General features: G+C 30.9%; 1 protein-coding gene across 3 annotated transcripts; it reads right to left on the bottom strand.

The window, feature by feature from the left end:
- Positions 1-212: 212 nt before the first annotated feature.
- Positions 213-23,363, bottom strand: LOC143073426 (uncharacterized). Of its 3 annotated transcripts, none has more exons than XM_076248969.1 (15): positions 23,066-23,363; positions 14,716-14,829; positions 14,361-14,447; positions 13,378-13,480; positions 11,700-11,820; positions 10,725-10,813; positions 9,785-9,960; positions 8,450-8,590; positions 7,110-7,174; positions 5,504-5,532; positions 4,112-4,208; positions 2,793-2,869; positions 2,115-2,178; positions 1,349-1,402; positions 213-492 (listed from the first exon to the last, which is right to left on the bottom strand). In XM_076248969.1, exons 2-15 carry the CDS (start codon positions 14,759-14,761, stop codon positions 352-354), a joined length of 1,290 nt encoding a protein of 429 aa, XP_076105084.1. In that variant the 5' UTR covers positions 14,762-14,829; positions 23,066-23,363; the 3' UTR covers positions 213-351. The 3 variants fall into 3 exon arrangements, with proteins under 3 accessions (XP_076105084.1, XP_076105083.1, XP_076105085.1); XM_076248968.1 differs by having other exon boundaries at positions 22,951-23,159; XM_076248970.1 differs by lacking the exon at positions 14,361-14,447 and having other exon boundaries at positions 22,951-23,087.
- Between the last annotated feature and the right edge of the window lie 2,173 nt (positions 23,364-25,536).

Here is a 25,536-nt window from a genome sequence, read left to right as displayed (position 1 = left end):
TAAAATATCTAAAAATCGAGTACTTTCTAGTTTAAAAAAAATCATTGTATGTTTTGAATGGATTCACCAAAAAAGTAATAACGGCGAAAAAAAATATAACAATTCCACAGAAAGTGAACAATTCTATCTCATTTATTTTTTTCAAGTTATAAGCGTATCTAAGAAAATGTGAAGAAACTTATAAAAAGCTCGGGAAATGACAGGAAATAAAATCTTTCTGAATAACTGTTTTCAGAACTAAGGTCAAGCAAAGCACAATTTATCAATCTACCCATAATACTGTTTGTTATATACTTTTTGCTGCATACAACACATCGTTTATGTATCTTTTCTCATACAAACTGAGCTGTGTCATTGCTGGCTAGGATGTAGTTGAAAAGGCGTTGTTAATTTTACGGTTGTGTTAGGCAAGTCTGTCATAAAATATTCAAATAACATTTCTTCCAAAGTTTCTGCATGTGGTCCTGCTGTTGCAATGAAGTACTCATTATCCTTCAAAATAAAATACATAATTTTTATTTACTAAAAATCTGGTATTGTAACAGTAACATTTATTTTGTGAATTAAGCATATAATTTGTTAGTAATATGTAATAATTTTGATATAAAGTGTTAAAACGTTATCAGACATATGGGACACCATTAAAATAACTATATACAAGAGTGAAATGATTCGAATGAAAGCAAGTATATGTCACTGTATGACTTTTGAAAAATCTACGGTAACATGAGTGTTTATGACAAATTTTTTGTTTTATGAATGATTTAGGCAAATTTATGTTTAAATGATTGATTTACTAATGCATTACCGTTTAAAAAAAAATGGCGATACATATGGCTTAAACCCAAATATTTTCATATTAACCTAATACATTGTATGTCTGATTGGGTTGCTCACCTAATTTTGTCACTATAATGAAACTATAAACACCTGTCATACAAGTGGGATGTTTAGCTAGCTATAGAACAAGACCATACTTTAAACTTATGGTTTACTTTTAAACACTGTGTATTAGAGGGAGAATTGTCTCATTGGAACTTAAACCACATCTTGTTATATCTACTTATTCCACCATTTCATTAGAGAAATGACTGTATTGAGTCCTGAATATGGTATTTTTTCACTTGATCTGTTGATTCATAGCGTTTAATTTCGACAGTTTTGATTGACTTTTCCTTATTGAATATGCCTTGGAGCTGGATATTTTTGTACTGATGTTTATGGTAAATCAAATTTTATAACAAGAATATGTAGATCCGAAAATCGTTTATGCAATCAGGAATCTAAAATCAGCACCAACTTTTTCTAATAACAAAAACTTAGCACATATCAATGTTTTAAAACTTACCTTGCAATTAATTTTATACTTTTTTGGCATATTGTCTGCAAAAACTACTAATACCTGAAAGTGTCAAAGTGTTGAAAATGTCAAACAAATATTGAGTAGGTGGAGAACCTCCACGGAATAACATATAATGTAATATTTATGATGTTTGATAAAAATAAAAATAGAGTGAAAAAGCAAAAAGTTGTTGGGGTTTTTGACTAGAGAATCTACGTTACATAGAAAATAGGTTTTTAGTTGCAAATAAGAACAATTTCTAAGAAAAATTAGGAAAAGTAATAGATTTTGTCAGATAATGTTTAATTTTGATATTAATTTTTCTTCTTGTATATTATACTGTATACTAATTTAATTACTGGAACATGTCGGCTATCAGATTCATTTTATCAAATCAACGAAATACCGACTGTCTAATGAAATATCAATTTACTAAAACCAATTATAATCATGCGGTCGATAAAAAGGTTTTTTTTGTTCTTGGAAAATTACAATAATCTTTAACCTGCCTAAGTACCGTTTCGCATCGTAGAGCTCTTATTCCTATTCTATCTAGATTTGGTTTATTTGGATATTATTCTGGTCCTTCTTAGATTTATAATCTTAGAAAATTTGTTTTGGGAATTTAATTTTAAAATTTTTTGTCCTCGACTGATCATCACTGTAGATACATTAATTGTAAATATTTTTTTTTATTTTCCCCCTTTTTTGATTTTTAATCGTGAAGATGGATTGTCACCCTATCAAAAAAAAAATAATGCTGATAAAATACCTTTCCGCCGTCATCACCATTTCGCACTAAGAAAACACCATTTTCGCCAATATCTCGAATAATTCTAAAAATAGACGATACAAGATAACATGTGCAAATATTTATGTGGTAGAATGAAAAAGAACTTCTCGTTGGCAGTATGACTCCTCAAGCAAATTTTGTGTATAAAGTAGACAACTGAGTGAAAAAAACTTTAATCATTATTCTTGCACTTCCGCACGAAAATCAGATTCATACGTAATCGGTAGCCCCTTATGTTTGATTAAATCGTTGGTTGCCTTATCTATAGTACAGCTGAACATTTAAACGTTGGGATAATAGGTTGTCTTGTCGTAAATTTATGCAGAATTTATGAAATGAACCACAAATTGTTATATTTTCCAAACATTTGTTCTCTAACCTACTAAAATCTGTACATGGTACTTATTTGGCATACTGAAATAAGCAGCAAAGGTTTAAATAAGCATTGAAATGTAATCATCTGAGAATATTATTGGTAGGTACTATAAATGTTTGGATACCAACAGTAATTAATTCAACTAATAAAACAGGTGTTATCTCTTTGTTCATACAAAACAAAAATCTGTGATGTTCCTGCAATACAAGTGACAGACTGCATGTATTTGCATCATATATTCATTCTAGTCATACTACTTTTGAAAGGGAGGTAACACTTACTCGCTAGCCTTCTCCTTTTCTCCTTCAAAATGAATGGATTGCCAATACTTATCTCCATCATCCTCTTCCTCTTCCTCCTTATTGGAAATAATAAACAAAATGTCATTTTGAAGAAAATTGTGTTATAAAATATTCTTTAAGATATCATCAAAGATAATATTTTAATATGACAATGTTTATATTGTCAACAAGTATATCTACTATTAGTGTTAAACACCACCAGTAGTAGCATTGGTCTTGATAGTGACCGTAATATTATGTAATAATTTAATTTTGGATGTAACGTGTCTTCTGATTGGCAGACGTTATTTTGTTGTCAGCCCATATACATAATTTAGTCATCATCAACGGTTTTTCATGGTTTTCTACGGTTTAAAATGGAATTTAGAATTAAATTATAAGAAATAACTGTAATATTTTTTCTGTCTATTCGAAATAGCATAAAAAATGTGGTGCGCACTGTTAAATAACCCGCTACGCGCGTTATTCAGTGTGCACCAAATTTTTTATGTTATTTCTTCAAAGACAGAAAACATATTACAGTCATTCTTTAATTGTTGAATTCAGTCGTTCGCATTTTATGTCAGAGACACCCTTTTGTAAACGAAGGTTGAATAATCTGAACTTGCACTAACGTTACGTGTCAACTGAGACATGTGTCAATATCCAGTAATAGACCCAGATTTGAAGTATACCTTGTTAAAGCTAACCTTTATTTCACTTCGATATTTTTTCACATTAAGTATCGATCTTCTTTGCTCACCTTTTTCATTTTCATTGGATAATACCTAACGATTTTCTTAAAGATTCTAAATAAGAATTTATTTAAGAATACTTTACAATATGCAGTAAAACTACCAAGCCGACATCGGCTGCGATATATATATTCAACAAATAAAACTGCTTGATAACGGACAAGTGTGGTTTATTTGCAATCAGTTGACCTGTTGATATCAAGTTATACTGAATTAAAAGATACCGAAAATATGTGTCCATATGAGACTGTGGGAAATTAACCTATCTGAGCCCTTCAAATACAGACAAACCAAAATAGAAACAACAAAACTTGTAGGGTTGGTTAACAACCAAAGCCAAACATTTGATTAGGTCGGAAATATTGCAGCATATCATATAGGAAATCAAATTGGATAATACACTACTAAATACTCAATAACTGAAAAATTAACCTGCTCTATATCTCCTACTATTGCTACAAACGAAGCTTTCACACTTCATAAATTGACTCAGTCAAAATATTTGATTGCATAAATAGCTCATGTAGCCAAAGTAAATCACGTTAATAAACAACATAATATTACCTCATCAACATCCTCAACTTCCGGTGGTTCTAAACTCGGCTGTTTCTTGTTTCGACTCGTCGTCGAGGAAGGTTCAGATTCTGTGCTTTTTTGTTTTCTATTTAAATACAATTTGTTTTGTTTAAAGATAGTTGGTCATAAACCACAATTCACTTAACTTTTCTTCACATTTAATTTTTACAAAATCAAAATCTAACTAACATTTTGAACATCGGTATACTACTGTTGCTTTTATTTAGAAAAAAAAAGTTTTACAGTTTATAAATGTTGCCAGTCCGTACACTTCCTTATCGTTAGTTCAAATCAAGACGTATTTCGAAAAAAATATTTTTGGCATCTCACTTGACCGCTCCTTCATGCAACTTAACAGTAAAAATGAAACAACCATAAATTTATCTAAAATCACTTCTACTATTTCACTAGCACCAACACTAAGAAATTAATTAGAAAAGGAAAAAAGTTACGAAAAAGTACACTACAACTTATATTTATCGACAATGAAAATAAGGACCATTAATTGTGGCATTAGACCAATTATACACTCTACATTTATTCTTTAAAAATGACACAAGATATCAAACAAACATCCCAAACTCAAACAAAGAGAAATAAATGACAACACAAACCCAGAAAAAGGACAAAAGTTCACAAAATACCTAACAAATTTAAGACTAAGCAACACGAAGCTCATCCAAAAGATATGATCTCTGGTTCCCGGAATGATAAGCATATCATGCTGAATTAGTGGCTTAATCACAACTTTTGACATTTCAACTGTCAAAACTTATTGACGAGTCTCGTGGTTTTGTTTGATAACACACATATTGGAGAATAGATATTCAATATGAGTGATAATTAATGTAATTGTATGGGGAGAATGACTGCAACAGAAATAACTTCACATGAGGAAGTACAAAAGACCGAGATTTAAACTATTGTAAGTTAATTAGTTCCGGAATGCAAACCATAGGTCATTTAAGTATGTTTATTAGCAACTTTTTCTGTTGCTCAATTTGCTCAAAAACATTTGATTTTGTCTGCTTTTTGTGGACTTTCACCTTTTGAATTTATATTTAAGTTTTGTATTCTAGTTATACGTTTTTCTGTTAGATTCTTTTTATTCGAAAGTGTGTGCTGATGTTTTTCAAAACTGGACAATTTTTGACAATTTCCGTTAAATTTAGTACAATACAAATAACAAAACACAATAAATATACATAACCCATACTCTTGTATTGTCTGATTTTAATTTCCCACTTTAAAGATTTGTTGAAATGATTCTGATAACATTATTTTGAGTATCCAGACTAAATTTTATGTTTAACTAAAAGGTGTTAAAAAAATGCAAATATGCTACAGAAGATTTATTGATTAGGTACAATAATGACTTACTCCTTTCCGAACATATTCTTCATTTCTGCCTGCAATTTAAAAAAAATCAAATGACAAGTTAAATATATTAACTAATTATCAAGGTATCAGACTTATAAATTAATACATCAGACGCGCGTTTCGTCTATATTAGACTCATCAATGACGCTCAGACCAAAATAGTTAAAAAGCCAAATAGTTGACCCTTTACAGTTAGAGTTAGACTTGAGTGCACTTAAAGATGTGTTTGCATTAGGTGATTTAAGGAGCGCGTTTTTGACGTAATGAATTTTAAACCTGATGCCTTTTGTTATCTAACATTCATGTGTTTCTTTGCCTAATACGTTCTCCTATTTATTTGTATTGTAGTCCTGTATTATTATGTTGTCATTTTAATGTTATATTTAACAATGCCATCAAAGTGCGAGGTTTGGCATGCCACAAAACCAGGTTCAACCCACCATTTTTTTTCTTTAAAAATGTCCTGTACCAAGTCAGGAAAATGGCCATTGTTATATCATAGTTCGTTTCTGTGTGTGTAACATTTTTACGTTGTGTTTCCGTTGTGTCGTTTGTTTTCCCCTATATTTGAGTGTGAAATCACATTACTATAAGACGTGTCACGGTACTTTTCTATCCCAAATTAATGTATTTGGTTTTGATGTTATATTGGTTATTCTCATCGGATTTTGTTTAATGCTTAGTCCGTTGCTGTGTGTGTTACATTTTAATGTTGTGTCGTTGTTCTCCTCTAATATCTAATGCGTTTCCCTCAGTTTTAGTTTGTTACCCCGATTTTATTTTTTGTCCATAGATTTATGAGTTTTGAACAGCGGTATACTACTGTTGCCTTTATTCTATGTCCCTTCAAAGTTTTGTAAAAGTAGAGTTTCGATCGGTATACAACGTAACTAAGTCTCAATATATCACTTGTATTTTTCACTTAAAACTGACCAGCGTTTTCTAGCTTCACATCTTACCCATCAAAGCATTTACATTTTTGCGTCATCCATTCAATGGATTTTCACATATTTTTGCCACGAGAGTCACTGAAGAGACATTGATTGTCGAAATACGATTCTGGTGCATTAAACTTGATACCGTCAATATTGTAACTATTAAGGGGGATTGTGAGGAGGTTAGATGCTAAGAGAATACCCAAAGAATACGTAAAAGATGTTTTCAACCAATTTCATTGTTTCACTAATATATATTTGATACACTTTCATTGTAGAATTTTGGTTAATAAACTATGCAATTGTGCTGGTAAGTCCTAAAGTTGGATTATTTCAGGCATTTCAGGCGAGTTGGAGTAGGGCTCACTTTCAACCCAAAACATCAATCATGGTGTCGGGTTTGGGTCATGGTTGCTTAGTCAGCTATTTAGTGTTGTTTAAACAATTTATTTTCTCTTCATCATTTTTCTTTTTAGACTTTATATCGTCAGTTTTCTTCTTCTTATTTTTGGTCCCTTTTGTATTTTTTTATTCTTCTTTATAGCTATCTTATTTATGTCCTTCTTTATAATGATGTTTTTTTTATATTTAGACATCATCTAACTCGAGCTCTGTCTATCAAGAATACCTGATGACAGTCAACGCGTTTCATGCACATTGATTATACTCACAGAGATGGCATCTGCCTGCAGTTTTGCTGCACTCTCAGTGCGTGAAACTGCAACTTTTGATATATCTGAAAGTTAGAAGAAAAATGTAAATCCGACAGTGATAAGTTTGAAATTATATGATATTAAGGTTTCAACTTCCTCAGGCAAAGTTGACCTTAGACGCATTTGGCTATTTTTAAAATCCTTTTTGGTAAAGCTCTTCATTTTTTTTATCTTAGAAATCCTTGACTTTTTAAGATTCGACTTTGAGCATTTCTGAGGGAGGTAAATCGAGAAAAGTGCTTCGAACAACTAAAATTTATAACGCATTATTTTCACCTTTTTTGTTACTACTGTATATTATTTTCAGTAAAAATTAATGCAATAAAACGGTTCTCAAACATCTCAATAATTGAATACTATTCAGCACAGTTTTGGTGAGTGGTATTAAAAACAAAAGGAAACTAGAAAAACAATTTAAATTCAATTGAAGAAGAACCGACAGAAAAAACTATGACAAACGACGAAAATATAAACAGAATTCTACATCATATAACACAATTCTAAGATAAACAACATGAGCCCCATAGTAACCATGGGATATATCAGGTGTTCCTCATGAACATGGCACCCAACAGCTTAGTGAAGGTTTTAAATAAGAATGAAACATAATAATGCAGAACCAGCTTGAAGGTTTATCAATGTATTAATCTAACGATAAAACAACGAATTCGTATAGCTTTAGAGATTAGAAAAAAAGTGGGCTTTCTATAGTATTTCCTTATATTTAAAGTCATATGAAACGAGTGACTGGTGAAAAATAATGTTTATTCAATTCTTAACCAATGCATGAATGTATCACAAACGTAGTTTCTGTGCACGATTTTATCATTTTTACGCATCCATATCGTATAATAGTATTTTTTTCTTCTCTTGGTCTGTTGTGAAAATGTGGCAGCTTATTAATTGTCGTATTGCAATCACCAGAATTTTACGATAAAAGTCAAGTTGAGTTCACTGCATACAGAAAACATATCGGCGAAGCAAACAATTTAAAAAGTAACGTTTTTCAAAATTTGGACAAATTATAGAATTTTCTTTAGAAAAAAAGTATATGTACATAAATTTTATTATATAAACTAGCCATATAGTTATAAAAAACCTATTCATAATTTTGTTCTTAATTTGAAGTTTCATATGACTTTAAGTAATATAAAAGATGGTTGTTCATCCCTAATATTTCCCTTTTCCATGTTTTACCCAACAACATGTCGTGTTTTTTTTTAATTTGAAGTTCTGATAGCCCGATATTTCATTTTTAGTTTACTTATCTTTGTTTGTTAGGTTAAAAACTACAATACCTGGTAATTGGTCTAGTTCATCCATCTTTTCCTTTTTCTTCTTTCTCTTCTTCTTTCTCTTAGTCTTTGGGTTTGGATCCGCATTCGCTAATCTTGGTGGCACAGGCGGTGGTTCATTAGGTATATCTTCATCATCGGATGCTTAAATAGACATAATAAGTTCATTTCGTAGTTGCATTTTATTTACATATTGTGTATGCTATCTTAAGCCGTTTTATTTCATTCACAGATAAAGTGGACCGGTACATAGAAGTTTATTCCTGTCATATATCTATGTCCCTGTCCTATACCAGGTATTCCCGAAGTTGTGTCGGTCTCTTAGAAATTTGTTTATTTATGCATTAAACTTCAATATCATTAATGTGTCAAACTAAGAATACATTTTATTTTTTATAACCTGATGTATAGGGCATGTGGGTGAACACATATTTATTTATCAAAAAATATTATTTTATTGAGGAAGAAGCAATTGTTTGAATGTAAATTTTGAAGTATGATTAAAGATATGAATTTTCCCATCTAGGTGCTTTAGGTTAGGTAAAGATTGTAAAACCAGTACATTGACTATTAAGGTTGTATAATATGAAAACATATTTGATTGTAAAATGATAAATTAATAAAAAGACCCTTTAAAAAACTATATACGCCCGAATATTTTTCCTGTATTTACTTTCATACAGAACGCCCAAATCCGAAATTCTAAAAAGACTAGGTTGTGTAAAAACAGAACAAGTTGAAGAACTCTTTGACCAAAAGGATCTAATATTATAACAAAAAAATATACCAAAGTTTAACTTCGCCCAAATCAATTTAAACCTTAGTTACTCGAAATCGTATTAATCTAAAAATTAAAAAAGGTATGTTTTGAATCATGTTATTTCTTTATTGTTTGCTTAAATCTAAGTACATGTTTAGTGAAACAGAATTTTACCAAATTTCTTCAAACCGTTAAGATATAGTTTATGTTTGATTGTTAACGCCAAACTTCTGGGAGATAGATATACGAAGATGTGTTATGAGTGCCATTGAGAAAACTCTCCACTTAAGTCACAATTGATAAAAAGAAAAACCATTATAGGTCAAAGTACGGTCTTCAACAAGGAGCCTTGGCTCAACCGAACTGCAATCTATAAAGGGCCCAAAACATAACTAGTGTAAAACCAATCAAACGGGAAAACCAATGGTCCATCGATACAAGAAATACTTATGAAACACATCAACAAACGACAACTACTGGACATCGTGGTGTAAATAAAAAAATTCTGCATTATAAATCATCAAACAAATATGTGAAATTGTGGTCTTGTTATCAAATCTGTTCGGAATGAGGATTACCTTCATCCGCCTTTTTAGCATATAAGCCATAGTCTGACGGCGGTTGAAAAGACGTTGGATCATCGTATATACTTTCTTCTATATCTTTGTACGAGATACTGGTTGTATCACCATCAGCAGATGGACCAAATCCACTATCAGCAGAAGATCCTTGCGCTTCCGGAGTTTGTTTATGCCTACAATATAAATACTATGAAAGCACAGGGTTAATAGGAACGTGAAGGTGATATTTAATTGTTTCAATTCCAACCGAGACCAGATGGTCCGAAAGGGTCAGATTCTTCTGTGATGCTTAATTAGTAATTCGATACTAATTGTTAAGTTTTGTTTGCTTCGCATCTGTTGAAAACAATATGAAAACAGAAAAAAATATACCAAGACTGGTTATCAAAGACGGAAAACACCAAGATCAAAAATAAAAATGACGGAAAGACAAAATTAAAACCAAAGACTGAACAGGAACTCCTAAACAACTTCGCTCAGGAAGGTTTTGCGGTTCTTGCTTTACATATGACACCCCTCACGTTGATATTGCAGTAACAGATAATGATATGGAGCATTCGGTAATGGCACAATCTTGGAAAACTGGACGGAATAGTGGTTACGACAAGTGTAATATGTCCGTGTTCCACTGCGAACATAATTTGCCACAATGGATTGACAAAATCATAAATGCGTTTGATGTATCTTCCTTGTAAGTAGTAATTCGCTATCAGAAAAATTATGATGTGAAAAGAAACGTAGGCAATCGACCTCAAGTACCGGTAGCAGAAACATTAGTAATTTCACCATGATATCTTATAATATGCCATATCACAAATTTCAATAATTTGTTGCAGGGTTGTCTTTAGCAGACGCACAATTTTTTAAAGACAATGATTGAGAAATGCAGGATATCTAACAACATTGATACATCATGTTGTAAATAAAAAAAACTTACATAAAACCGTCCGTATAATAATAATCTCCATCTCTTTTGCCTGAATCGTTGGCTATTTTCAATTCTTCTTTGATACACTTCATCCATTCCTGAAGAATAAAAAGATATATAGCTTTAAGACACTTAGGGTACAATTTCCAAGTTTCAAACTGGTTCTTCTGAACTGCTGTTTTTGGTTATATATATATATCCATCGAAAATAAATCTTGCCGGATTAATTTGGATCAAAGGTTAAATATTTCTAAATCTATTAACATCAATATAATAAAGGTAATCTTTCAACGTAGTATTTTGAAATATTCGCTGAGGAGAGAAGGTAAATCAAATCATAAAAACAGCAACTTAAATTACGAGTTATCAAATATGATATGTTCATGACTAACACGACGGGATGCCACACGAGGTGCACTCTCAGAGTTTCCTTAAGTTTTTAGTTGGTTTTCGCCAGTCAAGAGTATTTTTTATTTTTTTTAGTATACTTTTACCCCTTTATGTTTGGTCTCTTCATGTTTTTTTCCCCTTTTTTTACTATAGTATTGTCGGTTTTTCTTCCGAATTATGAGTTTTTATCATCCATATTGTATCTTCCACGTCTTTTTTGACAGAACTTATTGATGAAAATTAATATATATTGAATATAGTCCTTTCTGTAGAACTTGAAGTGTTTGAAACCGTTAAAAAGTGTAAAACTATTAAGTCAAAAAATGATCATCGAAATCATATGAAAAAATATGCATAGTTTAACAACTCGCAATGACCCCAGTGGTGTTGTTTACTTTAACGTACAAATATATAAGCAAAGGTGAAAGTATTGCTGGAAATAAAATTAATTTGAATTTTGTTAAACTCGAATTCACATGTCAATGATTTTGCACTTCAATTAAAGGCAACTTAGCTATAGTGACAAAATTACCACATTGCTTTGTTTAATTCTCTTCTAAACATGCTGATAGTAATAAGTCATAAGATAATTACCTTCATCTCTTTTTCCGATGAGCAGGCAAATAAGTAAGATTTAAACTCTTCAGGGTGGGTGTGGTTTATTTTGAAAGCATACATTGCCTCCCCATCACTAACTTCTGTAGCTCTTGCAACCCTGAAATCACCAACATGTCATTAATAATCAAATTTTGTCAATAAAAAGGAAAGAAGTTATAAAGTCATACGTGAACGTGATGAATACATGCTAAATAAATAAAACGATCGTTGACCTGATCAGTAACAAAACAACTGTCTAAAATTATAAAAGACAAACAGCAACCTACGATCACCAATGCACTACAGGCTCACGATTTAGAACACGCCCATTAATAATCTGACTGTTTTAAACATATGAGTAAGCGTCCAACCCTCCCCTTAGCTATATCAATTTTTATAACTACTACCATTACTTGTCAATATATACAATTTGGTTGCTGATGTTTTGAAATGGTAGAGGAATTTTAGAGTAAGTATCTCTTGTTTGCAGCTCAATTTAGTTAAACTTGGAAAATAGAAATTGTATACTAATTTGTTTTTTAAAAATCCAAACAACAAAGACACAAGACCAATAATTCAGTTCGCAAGTCGCGGAATACTCATTTACATCAGCCACATTAATCACATACAAATCAAAAACAGTTGGAAAAAATCAATCACGAAGTTGGGCATCGAAAAACAAAAATCATGGTCACTGTCTTTGCCCAGGGTAAGACTCAATTTGTTGTACTTCACACAAACAATACATTTACAGTAATATTTCTTTTTGTTAGAGTTATGCATTTTTAATTGATATTTCATAGTGTGTAAAGAGTAAAATAACAAAAATACCGAGCTCCAAATTCAACACGGAAAGTCTGTAGAAAAATGGCAAAAATCAAAAGCTCAAACACATCAAACGAATGGATAACAACTGTTTTATTCCTGACAAGGTACAGGCATTTTCTTATGTAAAATATGGTGATATGGGTTAGGTAAACCTTTCATTTTTATGACAGTCGCATAAATTCAATATATAGACAACGATGTGTGAACAAAACAAACAACATAATAGGTAAAAATTCCAAAAAAGGAATACAGCAGTCAACATTGTGTTATACTCTTAATCACTATAAAAAAAACACGTAACAAAGAAACACAAAAGGCATATAGACACATTACATAATCAAAAATGAAAGACAAGAATACAAAAATTTACCATAGCACAATAAAACAATGACGGGATCCATAAGTACAGAGCCACGTCAAATGGATATCATCAAAAACAGACTAAAGAGTGAAAATAATATTCATAAAAACAAATAAAAGAATACTATAACACGTTATTAAGATGATAAACAATGTCAGTACCCAGAATCTATACTTCAAGACCGTCGTGTACAGAATTGTAATTTGAAAAATTCATCAGAGATCCCACAATTATTCAATTTATTTCTTTTCTTTATTACAAAGAATAAATGTGCTGTCGTTAGTCCAAGGCGAGTAGACAATATTATAAATTGATAATTTCTTGAAAATATGTATTACCATACATTTTACGTTATTGTTCGAATGCCATTTAATAATAATAAAATTTGTGTAAGTTAAATCATAAATTTCTGTCGATATCGGTGATACAGACTTTCAGTTTGATATGCTTCATTACAAATCTTTTAAGAAATATCTCAGTACTTACGTATTGAATCCAAATAAGGAAAACTTTCCTGAAGCAGTTTTGCAGTATTCATTTCGAAAGTAATATATACACCCTCTGCTCAGGATCATGTATACTTTAGGCCCTGGAATGAACAGAACAGAAGGAATGTCACATTAGAGTGGATACAAATATACATTTAGTTATACTTGCAAAATTAGCCAAGCAGAATGAATAAAAAAAAACCCTAATCAACATAGAATTAATCCTACAGCAACTAAACAACACCAGAAAGGAACTGCATGAAACCATTTTAAAGATAAATAGGTTCCAGAAAGGAACGGCATCAAAACATTCTAACGCTAGAGTTATACAGAAAGTACTACAGGAAAAACATTTTAGAGCTAAATTAGTCCAGAAAGGAACAGCATACAAACATTTGAAAGCTGAATGAATCCAGAAAGGAACGGCACGAGAATATTTTAAAGCTAGATTAATCCAGAAAGATACTGCATTAAAACATATCCACACTAACTGAAACCAGATGGAAAGTACCTATAAAACATATCAAAGCTAAATGTAACTGTAAAGGAATCAGTTGTTGAAAACCACGTAGAAACTAGATGAATAGTCATAGAAACTAAATAAAGAAATCATAAAGGAACGACAATTTGTAGACACATATGGGAATGTGATGAACCCAAAAGAAATATCATACAATAATTTTTTAATACGATTAGCATGATCTGTTGCATTTTCGAATATATTTTGAAATACATTGTATTCTTTTATGTCTTATAACAGATACTGTTTAGATGAAACTAACTCTTTATTTGTTTGAAATGTTATCTTGACTGAGGGCAAACAATCATTTAGACTATATCGAATAGTTGTATCACTGGCATTCATACCACATGGCTTTATTTCATACAAACTGTCAAGTTTGCAAATAAAAATGCACAAATTGCGTTCATTTTTAATCTAAAGAACTGACTACCAATATGTCAACTGATTTGTAGACTTACATCTGAATAATTTAAGTTTACTGGCAAAATGTTGTTTTCGTACCCAACCGCAATTTGAAATGGCTTCCTTCAACAAGTCTTGACAACCTATGATATAAGACAAAATACACAATATTTCCTGATTTAAATCCAACAAAAAGTGAAATGTTCATGAAAGTTTTTTTTCCAGAACAAAACGTTATTTAAATCAATTCATCAATTGACTTTCATATACGATATTAATCTGAAACCTGGAATGTTAAAAGTTGATTTGAAAGATATTTTCTTCGTTTTATCATCTTTTGGCATTTTAGGAAAAACATTTGATTTTTATTACCACTACCTATACTTTAAAATATAAATAAAATTTTATTACCTATATTTTGAAATGGCTGTGGGATTTTAGCGTAAGTATCACTCATTCTCAGCTCAATTAAGTAAACTGCTGTCGCCTGAATTTACATAATGTAGTTGTGTATAACTATTTTATCTGAAAAAAAAAGAAACAAAATGTCTTTGAGTGAAAAATGTTGTTATATTGTAACTTAATAAAAGGAATACTTAAAAAGACAAACATACAATAATCTTTTCTGCAGTTGAGGTTTGAAGAAAATATGCGTCTAACCTAGACTTGGGACGAAAAAAAAAGGTAAAAACACAGGTTAACAAATACATACAAATTACATAAAAGAAGGGCAAAAGATACCAGAGGGACAATCAAACTCACAAATTGAAAACAAACTGACAACTACATGGCTTAAAAAGAAAAAGACAAATATACAAACAACAGTACACAAGACACACATAGAAAACTGGGGGTGATCTCAGGTGCTCTGGAAGGGTAAGCAGATCCTGCGCATGTGGCAACCGTCTTGGTGCTCATGTTATTACAAACCTGGTAAATAGTCTAATTCGGTAGGTCAAATTCGTTAAAAGGGAACGAGGTTGTAGTTACGACATAAGAAAATCAATTATGCAAATAAAACTCCCGTCTGGCGTACAACATTTTAATCCTGCTATCAATGAGCAGTCTATAAATTGTGACTTGAATGGAGAGTTGTCTTATTGGCACTTATACCACATCTTCCTATATCTATATATGACATTACAATTTATTGACTGTAATGATATCAAGAGTCTCCAAGGAGCCTATATTGCTAACCAGAATTGCATGCAGTACACGGTAATTTACAGCAACAATCAAGGGAATCCATGAAATGTATTAAAAGCATTGTAACACTTTCAGGCGAATGATCTCATACAGAGGTGTTGGTGTTTTTTTTGTGTAAATAACTTATGCTCGTTTGGATTTATAACTAAAACACAAATAAAAATAATTAAATAATTAACAGTAGGAGTCATGTTTATTTGCATTTGGAATACACAAGCATACTCTTGACCTTTTTTGTCGTTAGGTTGCTGCCTCCATGACATTTAACGCATATATTTTTTTGGTTTTGGTATTCTCAAAGTGGCGAACTTTTTAGTTTGATATAATCTTTGAATTATAATCATGGAATATTTGATGAGTCGATTATCATACCACTGTCGGGGTTCAGTATTATGTGATTTTATTTTTCCTTTTGGTTTGTTTTGCCATGTCTTTGTCGGTTTGTTTTCCAATAATTGGTTTGAGTGTCCCTTTTATAGCTTACTCCTTTCTTTCACGTGATTTGGTTTTTCGTTTTAAAAATATTATAATGAAAGGTTTTTGAAACAAACGGTTATTTTAAATATCAATTGAAACTGCTTCCTTTCTTTTCGATATTTGCCTCCAATCTTTATAGCAATACTCGTTTACTGACAATTTTAAAACACATTACAACTTTTGGCATGCATCTATTCTTAAACATTCTACCTCAAGGTACATTCACATCTTTGTTCAATTTCAAAGGATCGTACACTGAGTATTTAAACTTTCTATGACTTTATCAACTACTCAGTTGTTATAGTGTTTCTTATCTGATGCTAAAATTTACAAACTTTAAAATTATTAAATCGCTTAAAAACCGGAAGATCATTCAAGTTTTAACATTCAAAGTTCAAAATTTACTATTCAAAAACAATTTTATACATTGAAATTATGCAGTAAATATGTTTTTTTTTTTCAAGACTAACAAAAAATATTTAGAAAAAATCAAACTTAGTCGTGATCAATAATGCTTTAAAGATTGAATCAATAATAAAACAAATTATTTGTCGACTACAGTTCAATGTTTATACATTTGTATGAATGATGTAACATAAATATATAAATATAAAAGAAAGACTTGATGTCTACTGTAAGGAAACTCATTATAGATACCAGGATAAACATTGTGTACACCATACGCGCATTTTGTATACAAAAGAATCAACAGTGACGCTCGAATAAAAAAAAAGTTAACAAGGCTTAATAAAGAATGAAATTGTAGAGCATTGCGGACTCAATATCCGAGCAATTGAAAGCCACTGCAACTATTCATGCAGTAATAAATTGAATGAAAACGAATCACAATAACAATGTTTCTAGGCAGCAAAAACGTATACAGTCGTTGTGCTTTTAGTGTAACTTTATCGTTAAGCTTACAAACATTAGCGGTGTAAGTATGTCATATAACAAAGTGTTTTTGTTTTTACAAAAATACTGGATAAGTATTATCACCGAGTGAGCTTAATTAAATTTTTTCCAGGCATTAAAGAAATGTTTTATCATATTATTTTCAAATTAGGCGGAACAATATATAAGGTTTGAAAATAATGTATTGCATTAAATCTTGGTTGTAATATTGATCTTTTTATCCTATTATTTCTTTAGATGCAGATTATAAATTGTAGTACTTTTTAATTTGCGACTTAACCAACAAAAATCTATTACGACGACTCCAAGAAATACAGCTCACCATAAAATTACTGAAGAAGTACATTTTTATTAAATTTTCATCTTAAAAAAGTGCAAATTAGATGTCTGCTTTAATTTCTATGCATATGATCTTTTACAATTACTGCAATTCAGCTATACAGTTTTGTGCCGTCACTGATGTATACCTCTTACATATATTTGTATTCATTTATCCTTGAAATGAGTCTTTGAGCTTACTTGGCATGTTAATTTTCTTTCATTATTATGCAACCGAAATCAGACAGCTTTTATTGTTTACTTTTTTAATGAATTATGATCAAAATCCATTCTATCGTCCTTAATAACACTGAAGCATATCCCATGAATATTGAGATCAAACATATTGAATGAAAACTGAGAAGTTAATAGATAACAATTGAATAATTTCAATATTTCTATCATATAATATAACCAATAAATGTATAAGCACACTACCCAAATTGCACAGAGTACCGAATTTGTACATATTTTGAGAAACAAAACTCAGTATAAATCTGACAGATTCTTTTAAAAATTAAACAACTTGTATATGTTTTTATAATTTGCCATTTTGCACGTCTTTCAAAATACAAGTAACTTAATATACACCAAAAATGCTAATCAAGTAAAATTTACGGAAAAGTCTCGTGCGACGTCAACAAAATATCAACCTTTTAACATATTATTGAGCAATTTATAACAAATATTTGTTGAGCGCTAAAACATGTTTAACATCGCCACATTCTTTATGTGTCTCTCTTTAGCCTAGAGCCTGTAGTACAGTGGTTGTCATTGGTTCATGTCTGTCACATTTGTTTTTCGAAAACTGTTTTGTGATTATTTAGTTTTCTTAATTGTTTGTTTCATATTTGTCATGTCATGCCTTTAATAGCCGTACTTATATAACCTTTTTTTGATGAATAGTTGTCCTATTGACAATAATCTACTTATTTTTAATATATGTAAAAAAATGTAAAATCCCCCCAAAAATGAACACCGAGGAAAATTCAAAATTGACAGTCTCTGATCAAATGGCAAAATTAAAGGCTCAAACACATCACACTAACGAGTAAAAACTGTCATATTCCTGATTTGGTACAGGCATTTTCTTATGTAGAAATTTTGTTTGATTAAACCTAAGAGAATTTTTACAAAATGCACAGTATGCAGGGGCTATTCTCAAATTGTCTTCAAAATGGTGTTGAGAAATAGTACAAAACATCACTTTTTAGATTGAACAGGTGTAAAGTGAAGCATGTAATCCTCATTACAGAACAAACTTGAGTCGCACGTTTGTCGGCTCAACACAATTGTTTTATAATAAAGTATGATTTCAAAATTAAATATATGGAATTCTATAGTGAAAACCTAAAGAATAAAGACAGGATGAAAACTTTTGTTTGTTATTTAAATAAACGTAAGTGAAACAAAAACGTCAAAATATATGTAATTGGTATTCCCTCACGTTACATACCCTCTGACAGTACCAATAGTGGTATTTTCCAGTGGAAATACCAATAGAGGTAACTACCCAGTGACTGTATCAATAGATATATACACCTTGTGATAATAGTGCTATCTACATCGTGACAGCAACAATAGAAGTAAATACTTCAGACAGAAATCATAGAGGTATTCATCCTGTGATAGAAGGAACAGTGGTATGCGAAACTGCCGCACACACGCCTATTGCAGAGAACTACACACTAAAAATCATATAATTGTATCACTTTTATCATCACACCGTTAATATACATATTCTTGCACTGCTAGTATTACTTTTTGTGAGATTTATGAGATTTGAATATCAGTAAACTAACGTGTCACTTTATTTGAAAGATTACAAATTTTCATATACTAGTAACTAACCTTGGCAATTCCTCTAATGGACCTTAATTGTTTACTTTTTATAACAATATTCATGTTTCCACCTAAACATGACTATGGTCATTCAGCGATAGAAGTAGAAGTAGAAGAGATGGAAATAACACACATTGTATTGCATACCATAAGTGATATTTATATTTCGTGCTGTGTTTACAGTTTCAGTACTTTTTTGTTGTGTTGTATATGTTGTGTACAAGTTATTATTGTGTACAAATTATAATTTGTACAAAAAAATGAACTAATCATAATTTGTATTTTGAATTTATACAAATTGAAATTTGTACAAAAAGTGCCTGTACAAATTACAATTTGAACAAAATTTAACGAAAATTGACTTGTAGCTTGTACAATAAATAATATGTATTTTGGTGGAAAAGGCTTTGATACAAAAAACAGAATTGTTATAAAATGATATTAAGTAGTTCTTTGTGATTTCGTTTGAGCAGGTGAGTTAATAATGGCATCGGGAATTGCACAATATCTTTTGACAATCACATTTACATTCAGAAGTGCTGTTCCCGCCTATGCATTTACACGAAAGAAACCCTGGACAACCTGTGTGTTAAGGCTGTTAAATTTTGTTACGAAATTTGTGTACAAATATTAATTTGTACAAAGTCAAAATGATAACTTGTACACAACATATACAAATAATAAACTCATCACAGATACCATGATTGATATTTTGTATCCGTGCTATACGCGCTTGTCGTCTACAAATGACTTACACGTGACGCTCGAATGATAAATGTTACAAAGGCAAAATAATGTACAAAGTTGAAAAGCATAGGGCACAAAATTCCGAAAAGTTTTTCCAAATACAGCTCATGTAATCTATACCCGAGGCATAGAAGCCCGAGTATCAAATTTGGTTAACAAGTGACAGTACAAATATAAGAATATATCAAACGAGAGTGCTAAAACTGGTTACCAAGTACAAGTATAAGTAACGATAGAGGTATCGATCCAGTGCTAGAACTAAAAGCCTTCAAGATAGAAAAATACACCTTATACAAATTCATGTACATACAGAGAGAGAGAGAGAGAGAGAGAGAGAGAGAGAGAGAGAGAGAGAGAGAGAGAGAGAGAGAGAGGAATTATATAATGATTTATTTTCGAAAAAAAAGGGGAATGATATGTTTCCCCTCTCCGTTTTAGGACTGATGAAATACTACAATAATTTAGGTTTTGACGGAATGGTACAGTGGAACCCTTTATAGTCAAGAATATAAGAAAGTTGTACCTCAGTTTTGTAGTACATGTAATAATTGAACATAATGTTGATATTGTATTGACTTATTTTCCATTAAGTTTTATATGTACATGAAGATAAGCTTTATATTCAATTTATTATTTATTTTTAGATTAAAATGTATGGTATATAAAGGCAACAGTAGTATACCGCTGTTCAAAACTCATAAATCCATGGACAAAAACAAAATCGGGATAACAAACTAAAACCGAGGGAAACGCATTAAATATAAGAGGAGAACAACGACATAACACTAAAATGTAACACATATAGACAAAATCCCACGAGAATAACAAATATAACATATATATATAACATCAAAACCAAATACATGAATTTGGGATAGACAAGTACCGTGACACGTCTTATCGCATATGACTTAAATATGGTATAAAATGTTCACTCTTATCTTAAATATTAAGATTATTAGTTTGTTTCATTTTGTTAAAGTGTTCATTACAAAGTACAAATTTGGAGACACAATTGATTCATTCATGAACGTGAATGTCAATTGTTGATGCAATAGGGTTCAACCATTTTTTACTGGACCATTGATGAATATGCTTTATAGAACACCGTTTGTTTGTCATCCAATATGTGTCTGTTTTATACCTGTTTTTTAAAAGTTCTTCTATAAAATAATTTCATAATACTTCAACTGACATTTTCTAAATATGTTTAAGGAGGTATTTCGCGCCATTATACATCTTTTACAATAGATTTATCCTTGGTTAAAATGTGCTACCAACGTTTGTCAAAAGTATAAACACATGGCAAGTGCGAATATATGCAGGAAATATGTACAGACTAATACACCTGCATAAAACTAGAGCGAATAGTTGTTTTAAGAAATGACATGACATACTCCAATTTAAGGGTAAAACTTATACCTTCTTGACCTAATTCTTTTCCTTTCAGTGTTGTATTGTTTATCTTAATGCAAATATTGAAAAAAATAATTACATGTATAAGTTTTGAACATCAATATATGCCATTTCTTAAAGGACTTTCCGTGTTGTGTTGAATTTCCTTTAACATTCGTTATTTTTGTTATTTTACTTTTTTCGTATCTAGTTAAAATGTTCTAATGTTTTTTTTTTGTTTTGCGATTTTGTTTGTAAGAACACAAACATCATGCCTTTAGTAGAAGTTTTATTAAAATATTGATAAAGATAAAAAGAATAATCGTTTCGACAACTCATTATAATTTTATATAATTAGCTTCAACCTAAACTATATCTGATTTTATTCGACTTTGTGTTTTTGTTTGCCCAAATGGTAACTTCTCACTTTGTGTTAGTAAACAAATATTTTGCAATGTTGAGTGACGCTTAAGTTTTCTATGTTGTGTCATGTGTACTATTGTTTGTCTGTTTGTCTTTTTCATTTTTAGCCATGGCGTTTTCAGTTTATTTTCGATTTATGAGTTTGACTGTCCCTTTGGTATCTTTCGTCCCTCTTTTAAGTAAAAATCACGTTAAGTGAAACTTCGTTTTCTCTCTGAAAAGCACACATGTATCTAGCTTAGATTGAAATTAACAAGGCTTATCGAAAACCACAACTAGAAAATCAGAAACACTGTGGGAATACGAAAAAGTCTAAGAGAAAAGAAAACAACTGATAACATAACTATTACACAGATAGTTGCAGAAGGAGCGACGTCAATCCTATGAAATCACAGAAAAAAGATAAAAAAAAACTGTTAACAAAACAGGAGCTTCTTAAGGAATACAAAAATTGAAGAGAAACTGGCAGAAAACTGATAAGTCAACAAAAACTACCAATGAAACTGGCAGAAAAACTGATAAGTCAACAAAAACTGCCAATGAAACTTTAGATTGGGTATAACCAATCATACCAAGCTGAGGAGGATCTCAGGTGTATCAGAAGGATAAGCAAATCATGTAAATGACCGAATAAAATATTTTTGGATGTACATGTAAAAAAAAACCGTGAGAACAGACGAAAGATCAGTTTTCATAATCCTTCCTTCTTTCATATCGTATCATGTCGATACAATATTTAAAAGGTTGCCAAAATTACAAAATATGTATATACACACAAATAATACATAAACTTGTAAACACCAATTTGTGTGTTTTGTTCAGTCAAATCATCTTCTGTTTAATAAGTACATGTAAAGATCTCTCATCAAATTTTACTGTTCTAAAAATATAACTAGATGACTAATTGCGCATAAGTACTTCAATACTTAATGACTATCTTAATAGTACTTGAGAGACTGTATCCAACTTCTATGTTGAACAAATAAAATTTAATTCTTGATAAGGAAGTTGTTTATTGAAATAACCAGCATAAATATTGTAAATAAGCAAAAAATACAATTTCAAACGTAGATTAATAAATTATTTACTATTATCATTGAAAATGAAAATTATAATCTATTTATAGTGTATGATCATTGTGTTATCACAGTTGTTTTGTTAAAGTCCCTATAGTCAATACTAAATCATATGGTATAGTTTTGTTTAGGTACTGTAGAAACAAGACATGACTGAAAATATGTGACCTTTGTTCAACAAGGAAATGGTAAAAGTTATTTCTTTTAAACAAATCTTCTCAAATCTTCGAAATAATTGAAATTTTCTTACCATTGACTAAAGGGTAAAAACCACATTCTTTTCGTATAAGGAAGTATAAATCCTAGCATTTCGGTATACCTTGGACTGTTTTGTTTAATTTAAATCTAAGTACAAATGTTGTTACCTGTTATCACATTACAGGTAAAGTTTGTGTCAGGTCATACCTACACTTTTAACAAAAACTTAAATGTTGGTATATCAATAACTTGCATGTGATACAGTTTAATATCCAATCAAATCCAAAATGCTAACTTCCTTGTCATGAAAATTTGCATGAAGAAAAGCTTAATTTAGACGTTTTGTTTTAAGTGAAATGTTTGGCTGCAGTGACTGAAATAAATCAATAATGAAAAGTTTACATTATCGTTATTTCTACGAAGAATAATACACATAAAACAACTTATAAAAACTACTTAGAACGTTCTTCCCCAGAAAAAAGTTTGGCAATATCTTTCGGAACACTGGGTTCTCGATGTTCTCCAGCTTCGTACTGTATACGGTCTTTTTAACTTTACTTATTCTGGTATCATTGTTGTATCTTTTGTAGGAGGAAAAATAGAGAAAACAGACAAAGTAGTAATGAATAGAAAATGATTTGTTTTGGGTGCAAAAATATGACGGAATCTCCGTTTTGAATTTTCCTTGGAGTTCGGTATTTTTGTTATTTTACTTTTTTTAAGACGAACCACCCATCTTGCGTACAAAATTATAAATATGGTGTATATGATGAGTTTATTGTTTGCACCAATGACTCATGATTCTCGTCCATGTCATGTATAGGTCCCTGTAGGACAAAAGTCATTGAATTATATAATTCGTTTGATTGCGTATATAATGTATAGTATCTAATGATGATATATGATAGAAGGTCAATTATTAATGTCTTTTACAATTTATAAAGACAACAACAAAAAATGGTCATTCAAAATAACCAACCGAAGGTATATCTAAAACTAAAACACCGTGTTTGTACCGCTCTTGCATCGTAGATTAATCAATTTTTTTTGATAGAAGCGCGTTTCGTCTTCATAAGACCCATCAGTGCCACTCGAATAGAATAAAGTTATGAAGGCAAAAGCAAGCCGTGGGTCGAAAAATTGTCTAGTATGGAGGATTTGAAAACTTTTCAAAACAATACTAAAAATATACAAAAAAACGTCCCTAACTGTTGTTATCAATGTCAATACCAATTGCTGACTACTGGATGGAGAAAATGGACACCAACCACAGGCACTCGTCTCAGATGTTTTTCTCCTATATACCTTTATATAGGATTTTTTTTTCTGAGAAAAGTGCCTGTGACACCAACCTAGTGATATCGACCCAGTGATTGTAAAATTTCGTCAAAAGTACCAGGCTTATAATTGTTTTACTCTAGACGATCGGTTTGTCTACATAAAACATAATCAGTGACGTTCCGAATAAAAATAGCCGAAAGGTCTAATCGAAGTTTGAGAGCATTACAAGTCAAAACTTAAGAAAATATGCCATATTCGGTTTATAAAGGCAACAGAAGTATATCGCTGTCCAAAAGTCTCAATGCGATTAAGCATGTTACTAGTAAGTGAAAACAAACCCGGGTAACAAACAGTAAAACCGAAAAAAGCACATGCACTATAAGAACAACAACAGAACAACATAAACACTGAACTACAACAAAAGCCAATGCCAACATACATAAAAACGGACTGTCTGTGTCGGGCAAAGCCATCCTTGCCTACTGAAGAATATTCTTTAGTAATTGTTATACTTAAATCAAAAATTGAGAGCAGAAAATTTACAGATTGTATCCATACCAATGATTACTACTGACAACTGGAAAAGTAATATGCTCGTGGACCCCCGCGGCGTCCACCATGCAGCAGTGATATCAGAGACCAAACATGCAACACAACATGATTATCTGCTATTTTAATCCACTTATAGTTTCTAAAATTTTCACTCACGTAATATAATTTTATGTTTCTTCGACATTTCTACCTTTCAAGGAACACTAAGCAAATACATCTTTTACGCAATGGTCACAAATTCTTTAAAAGAAAGAAAGATTTATTTTGATACAGATACATATATGCACCACTATACAAGACACTTGACTCTAAGAACACATGTAGAGTTTGTAAGCTCAGTATTGCATCCATATACAATAAAATATATTTACATGCATATGATTGAGAAAGTGCATCGACGGGCAACGAAACAACTACCAAGATTAAATAACTTCACTTCGAAGAAAAAATACAGAAATTTAATCTATCATTCCTTAATTTTAAAAGGATCGGACGTGACATGATCAAACTATACAAAATACTAAACGTAAAAATGTAACAGAGGCGGCAGAGTTTGTAAAATTATGGAAGGTTATTATTTACCACAAAAGATAAGAGGCAACGGTCTAAAAATATTACCACGTTTACTATCATCTTAATAACGTATTATTATATTCTTTTATTTGTCTTTATGGATATTAAAGTAATCATTCCTTTCGCTGGTTAGTCTGTTTTGGGTAATATCCATTTGACAGGGCTCTGTACTTATACATCCCGTCATTGATTGTGTTATTGTGCTATAGTAAATTTTTGTATTCTTGTCTTT

The sequence above is a fragment of the Mytilus galloprovincialis genome, chromosome 4 (assembly GCF_965363235.1).
Source record: "Mytilus galloprovincialis chromosome 4, xbMytGall1.hap1.1, whole genome shotgun sequence".
Taxonomy (NCBI): Eukaryota; Metazoa; Mollusca; class Bivalvia; order Mytilida; family Mytilidae; genus Mytilus; species Mytilus galloprovincialis.
Note: the sequence above shows the minus strand (reverse complement) of the source record. Positions and strands in the feature narration are given on the sequence as shown.